The sequence below is a fragment of the Bidens hawaiensis genome, unplaced genomic scaffold, assembly GCF_021521415.1.
Source record: "Bidens hawaiensis isolate Kalapana, Puna unplaced genomic scaffold, B.hawaiensis_p1.1 tig00040602_1, whole genome shotgun sequence".
Taxonomy (NCBI): Eukaryota; Viridiplantae; Streptophyta; class Magnoliopsida; order Asterales; family Asteraceae; genus Bidens; species Bidens hawaiensis.
Genome location: NW_027497168.1, coordinates 113,144 through 119,334, shown reverse-complemented (window position 1 = coordinate 119,334; position 6,191 = coordinate 113,144). Strand labels below are relative to the sequence as shown.

The 6,191-nt window shown below is 36.0% G+C and overlaps 2 protein-coding genes across 4 annotated transcripts; both read left to right on the top strand.

Moving 5' to 3' along the window:
* The first annotated feature begins 235 nt into the window (after positions 1 to 235).
* Positions 236 to 2,688, top strand: LOC143592202 (ent-kaurene synthase 1, chloroplastic-like). Its single transcript, XM_077072166.1, has 5 exons — positions 236 to 446; positions 503 to 695; positions 1,594 to 1,802; positions 1,875 to 1,992; positions 2,228 to 2,688. The coding sequence occupies exons 1-5, from the start codon at positions 236 to 238 to the stop codon at positions 2,346 to 2,348; spliced, it is 852 nt and encodes a 283-aa protein (XP_076928281.1). The 3' UTR covers positions 2,349 to 2,688.
* Positions 2,689 to 2,736: 48 nt separating this feature from the next.
* Positions 2,737 to 5,890, top strand: LOC143592204 (ent-kaurene synthase 1, chloroplastic-like). Of its 3 annotated transcripts, XM_077072170.1 has the most exons (6): positions 2,737 to 2,921; positions 3,188 to 3,286; positions 4,532 to 4,744; positions 4,826 to 4,967; positions 5,096 to 5,341; positions 5,411 to 5,890. In XM_077072170.1, exons 3-6 carry the CDS (start codon positions 4,578 to 4,580, stop codon positions 5,723 to 5,725), a joined length of 870 nt encoding a protein of 289 aa, XP_076928285.1. In that variant the 5' UTR covers positions 2,737 to 2,921; positions 3,188 to 3,286; positions 4,532 to 4,577; the 3' UTR covers positions 5,726 to 5,890. The 3 variants fall into 3 exon arrangements, with proteins under 3 accessions (XP_076928285.1, XP_076928284.1, XP_076928283.1); XM_077072169.1 differs by having other exon boundaries at positions 2,737 to 3,286; XM_077072168.1 differs by lacking the exons at positions 2,737 to 2,921; positions 3,188 to 3,286 and adding an exon at positions 3,684 to 3,752 and having other exon boundaries at positions 4,346 to 4,744.
* Positions 5,891 to 6,191: the final 301 nt, after the last annotated feature.

Below are 6,191 nucleotides of genomic sequence, written 5' to 3'. Positions count from 1 at the left end.
GGATGAGTTATTTTGTTAAAAAGTTCTTTGAAAAATCTTGGAAAAGTTATAGGCATAGATTAGCATTTCTAATTCACATCTCAATCACTCTTTTTTCATTGTTTTTACTTTAGCAGCTGCTTCACAGTCTAGAAAACACAATCACACTGTTATAGATTTGACCAAAGAACGAATTCGTAAACTGTTCAGCAACTTCGAACTTTCCGTTTCATCATATGACACGGCGTGGGTTGCCATGGTCCCTTCTCCAAACTCTCCCAAGTCTCCTTGTTTCCCTGAGTGCCTAAATTGGTTAATGGATAATCAGCTTAATGATGGTTCATGGGGGCTTATTGATCACAATCCACCATCCCCATTACTTAAGGACACTCTTTCTTCAACGTTAGCATCTATTGTTGCATTGAGGAAATGGAATGTTGGAGAACACCAAATTAAGAAGGGTAGGGGTATGTTTTCTCATTCTTGTTTGTCATTTGTTATTATTATCTATTTAAACAATCAGCTCATGTTGTAGGTCTATCTTTTATTGAGTCAAATATCGCTTCGGCTTCTGACAGGAATCAACCATATCCAATTGGTTTCGACATTATATTTCCTCATATGCTTGAGTATGCTGTAGATTTGAACATAAAGCTCCCCCTAAAACAAAAAGATTTGAGTCTGATGCTACAAGGAAGAGAATTGGAGCTCATGAGGTATGCATTTCTTCTTCTACTGTTTTTCTAATGTCAACTGATACTAAGCGGGACAAGATCGAGTTAATAATGTTGATATGAGTTATAACTCACTCATCCTCTCTCATTCTTCTCATAACTAGATCTTGGATCAAATGGACCTTCTTCACTGTTGAGGCCTTTTAATGTTTCCTTCATTATGTTAAACGCCACATCATTCGACAACCACAGAATAATACAAGCCCTATTCTTCATGTCTAATCTTTTCCATTCTACTTGAGACATTTTTTTCTGGTTTTTCATCATCCAACACTACATATAAGTCTTTCTGAAAAAGTAGCACCTCAACCTGCATCTTCACCCACTAAACTTCATTACATCAAACGTTCTTATCTTAATATATCCATCTTCGGCCATGACAATGACTTGAATGACAAACTGATCAATGGCACGTCCCTGAATTAAACAATCAATTTAGTTTAACATGACGTGGTCATACACTCATCGACGGCTCTCAACTAATGCGTCTTTCGATACCAATCTTGTTGTATGAAGAACTGGATCAAAACCTGGGGTTCTGATGTTGGTATCTGAAGATAAATAACAAGGATTAAAGACAAATATGATGAAGGATATTGATTGAATTGATAAATAAGTTGTTACATTAGAAGGAAAATACAATCTCTCTTCTCTTATAGAAAGATTTACAACGGAATTATCCAAAAGACTAGGACTCTTAAATGGCTCCTAAACCCTAACAAACTTGACCGAGTGCATAGCACTTTTATTTGAATTTTAAATAAACATAACATAACAAGCTATAAGTAAAAATAGCCTTCATGGATGCATCAATCACTTTTTTTTGTTAACAAATATAGTACAAAGCCCCTCTTATATATATTCATTTAAATGTACGTAGATGTCTTTCACAAGAGAGGGCAGCATACTTGGCATATATTTCAGAAGGACTCGGCAGTTTTTATGACTGGAAGATAGTGATGAAATACCAGATGAAGAACTGTTCGATTCTCAACTCGCCTTCAGCATCAGCAGCTGCACTTATTCATCATCAAAATGCCGGTTGTCTAGATTATCTAACTTCACTTTTGGATAAGTTTGGTAATGCAGGTACGTCATCAATATATATTTGTCATGATAACTTTTAACAAGTTTAATTTAACTACTTGTGGTGGATTATAGTCCCAACAGTTTACCCTGATTTATATGTCCGGCTTTACATGGTTGATCAACTTGAAAGATTGGGAGTCTCACGACATTTCATGATGGAAATTAGAACTGTTTTAGACGAAGCATACAGGTAGTTAATGTTCATTATGGTTGAGTTAAATGAATGTTTGTAATCTTTGATAACTAAAAACAATCTACATTCAATGCAACCTCTATCCAGTACTTTGGGGGGGGGGGGGGGGGGGGTTTCGATACATCTAAAAGTTTTCGGATGAAACTTCGCCATTGGCTCTCTCAATTTTCTCATCTATGGGAAATTCTTGAATTTATTGGTTGGAAATCTAACAATATAGCCACAAAACCAGTTCTTGGATGCAGAAGGACGAGCAAATATTCATGAATGCTGGGACTTGTGCACTCACCTTTCGGGTGTTAAGGACAAATGGTTATCAAATATCATCAGGTATATTTGACGTTCACAAATAAAAGTTACTCGTGTACCCTATATATATGTTGCTATCCTTATAGTTTATTCATTTGGCTTGTTGTGTAGAACCCTTAGCTAAAATCATTCAAGATGGGTCGTACATGAGTCCACATGAAGAGCCTTTTGAAGACATATATGCAGCTCTTGAAGCTTATCAGGCATCACAGATTATATACCAAGATGAATTGGCTTTTGGAGAGCTAAACTTGTTGTCAGCTGAGTTTCTTAAAAGGGAAATATCCAATGCGCAAAACACGTACTCTAAATACATCTACAAACAGGTATTGTCTCGTTCCTTAAGTATAATATTTGTAGCTTCTCTTTCCATGAACAAAACAACTTCAAATTGAGTTTTTTTATCAGCCTCACCTTTCATCTTATTGATTGTGTAATTTTCAGCCACCCATGCTCACTTCATGTCTAACTTAATATATGTAAATTGATTATTAAATAACTCAGGTGGACAATGCATTTAAGTTCCCTTTCTATGCCACTTTAGAACGCGTCTTCGCTAGAAGAAATATACAAAATTACGTTGTAGATGACACGAGAACGTCAAAATCTACATATTGGTGAGTTTTAGATTGTAGGGTAAGAGAAATAGACATCTGCCATTTTATTTGGCGGAACACACCAAAAATGTGTCAGATCCTCCATTTCAAGTGGTTGAACACCATATTATTGTTCAGCTCACCAAAAAAGGTCTATATTTAATTTGACATCCGCCATTTCAAATGACGGATCTCCTACAAACCATCACCAACATTTTTCTCTCCTAGAAACCATTTCACTCTTATGTTATTTCATATTTTAAAAAAATTTTCTATGTGCATGTTAGTTCACCAAATATTAGCAACAACGATTACATAAGGTTGGCAGTGGAGGATTATAATGCATGTCAGTCTATTTATCGTGGAGAACTTAAAGTTCTTGAAAGGTAACTTATCTGTCTCCAACCCAGAAACTACAACTACCAGTAAGGGTCTTATCCGAGATTTTGGAAAAGAGTACTGGAAAAAAACCCTTATATATAGTTACTATAAAGACGTGATCGGAAAAATACCCATATATGTAATTACTATAAAGATGCCTCGACGTGATGACTTTTAAAATTCTAACTTGGGCTTAGGGGGTGATTGGGATTGCTTATTTTTACCGACTTATAACTTATAAACTTTTTAAGAAGTAATAAGGTGTTTAGGATTGCTTGTAATGTGAGAGAAAAAGTTCTATAAGTTATATTTTTGTAACTTATTAACTTAATGAAAAGTTATAGGGAAGTAAAATAAGAAATCCCAAACACCCCGATCTGGATTATACGTATTGTTAATTAACTTGGCTATGTATCAAATAGGTAATTGTGCTCGGAGTATTTTTGATTTAATTGATCAGCAAGGGCTTAAGTAGAGGTGCACAAAAAACCCGAATCCGGAACCGGACCCGAAATAAAAACCCGAAACCGGTTTTTTTAATACCCGAACCCGTACCCGACCCTGCCCGTAGGGTACGGATAGGGTATGCATTTCGGCACTAAAACCCGAACCCGAACCAGACCCGATTTGTACCCGGTAATACCCGAAAACCCGAACCGATTCCATACCCGGAACCAGGTTTTTCCAATACCCGAAACCAGGTATTTCAAATACCCGATGTATACCCGAAAAATACCTTAAAAATACTCGAAAATACCCCTAAAATGTGCAACCTTTTAAAAAATTCAATCTATACCCGGAAAAAAAACCTGAAAAAACCCAGAAATAGGGTTTTTTCAATACCCGAAAATAGGGTATTAAAATACCCGGTTTTAAAATACCCGGTTCTATACCCTACCCGAACCCGATGCATAGGGTATGGTTTTTAGAGGCAATACCCGGACCCGAACCCGACCCGGTTTTTACCAATACCCGATTTTCTAATATCTGATCATACCCGAACCCGGTTCCATACCCGAATCTGGGTATTTCAAAAACCCGATTTGTGCACCTCTAGGCTTAAGTAAATTGATTCAATTTTTTTTAAATAAATTCTGGCCCAACTTAAAAACATACCTGAATTACCAATAATTTTCTATTATATACTTTTTTTAAGTATTTTGGGACCCGCTTGAAAACGGGCCCTCCGCGTCCTGCTGCCAGTGTTAATGTTAATTTGTATTTGTATGATACACTTTTTGTGTTGGTAGATGGGTGGTAGAGAACAAATTGGACAAGATCAATTCTAGGCAGAAGATGGGCTATTGTTACTTCTCTGCTTCTTCAGTTTTTTCTTCTCCTGAACTATCAGATGCCCGTATTGCGTTTTCAAAAGCTAGCTTCCTTGTCGTTGTCTTGGATGACTTTTTTGATGTTGAAGGATCTGTGGATGAATTGGTGAACATAATTCAGTGTGTTGAAAAGTACATTATCTATGGTTAATTATATATTTATAAATGATGCTCTTATTTGAAGTTCCTAAGGGTTGCTCTTATCATCTTTAGATGGAATGTAAATGTCGACACTGATTGCTGTTCAAAGGAAGTTCGCATTCTGTTTTTGGCAATAAAAGATGTAGTGTCTTGGATAGGAGACACGGCTTATAAATGGCAAGAACGAGACATAACAAGACATGTTATTCAATGTGTAGGATAAAATCCTTCAAACCATAATCTAACCTTTCATATATCGCTTATTTTTTAGATAGTGTTATATCTGTGTTCATTGTAGTTTTTTTTTTTTTTTTTTTTTTTTTTTTTTTTTTTTTTTTGCAGTGGTTGGAAATGTTGTATAGTATGTTAACCGAAGCGAAATGGAATAGAGATAATGTTGTTCCAACAATGAACGAGTACCTAGAAAATGGTTATGTATCTTTCACGTTAGGCACAATCGTACTTCCTTCTCTTTACTTTATCGGGCCAAAACTTTCCGAGGTAATTGTTCAAAGCTCTGAATATCACAACTTATATGAGGTAATGAGCACTCACGGCCGACTTCTTAATGACATCAGAAGCTACAAGGTAGATGTTTTCACGTGGTTAACTTTTAATGATGTCAAAAGCTACTACTAATGGGTTACGTTTATGCAGAGAGAATTGAAGGATGGAAAACTCAATGTTGTGACATTGCACAAGAATTATGGAAAGAGTGGGATTACGGAAGAAGAAATCGTAGTAGAGATTAAGACGTGGATCGATAATCTGGAGAAAAAGCTAATGCAATTAGTTCTGGAAACAAAGGAAAGTAGTGTTCCAAAAGCTTGCAAAGATGTATTTTGGAAGACTAATCTCGCGAATGCCTTCTTTTATGCAACAGATGATGGGTTCACTGGAAATAACCTTCTTGATACCGTCGAGGAAGTCATGTATGAACCAGTGTCCATGCTTATGAAGCTAAGTGAATAATCATCATTGCATGATTATACTATAGGGCTCTTATTGAAGAATGATTCAATCAAAGTCTGACGTGAAACTTGATCGCATGCACGTTTTATTTGTTTAAGTAACTTCAAATTTTAAATAAGGGCCTAACGGTTGTGGTGGTTATTAGTCCGAGTGTTCTGTTTGAATCGGTATAGTTGTTGTATAATTGGTAAAATCAACCTCACAAAATTGGAGGTTATCGAAATCTATTATATAAAGAATAATTACATAAATTACTCCTATAATTGAGGAGTTTAGCAAATGTAAATATGAATACAAAATAAATACAATAATGGTGAATATTCATTCTCTAATACCCTCCTTCAATCGGAAAGGTGGTGGACCGAGGCGGAGCATGGCGCGGAAAGTTTCAAACGGAGCACGCGGAAGACTTTTCGTAAAGATATCGACCACCTGAAGATTGGTCGGAACATATTTTGTATATAGT

Coding starts and splice junctions, on each gene's coding strand:
- LOC143592202 (XM_077072166.1), top strand. CDS start 236: ATGGTCCCTTCTCCAAACTCTCCCAAGTCTCCTTGTTTCCCTGAGTGC. Junction 696..1,593: donor AGAGAATTGGAGCTCATGAG/GTATGCATTTCT, acceptor AAATGTACGTAG/ATGTCTTTCACAAGAGAGGG. Junction 1,803..1,874: donor GGATAAGTTTGGTAATGCAG/GTACGTCATCAA, acceptor GGTGGATTATAG/TCCCAACAGTTTACCCTGAT.
- LOC143592204 (XM_077072170.1), top strand. CDS start 4,578: ATGGGCTATTGTTACTTCTCTGCTTCTTCAGTTTTTTCTTCTCCTGAA. Junction 4,745..4,825: donor ATAATTCAGTGTGTTGAAAA/GTACATTATCTA, acceptor TATCATCTTTAG/ATGGAATGTAAATGTCGACA. Junction 4,968..5,095: donor CAAGACATGTTATTCAATGT/GTAGGATAAAAT, acceptor TTTTTTTTGCAG/TGGTTGGAAATGTTGTATAG.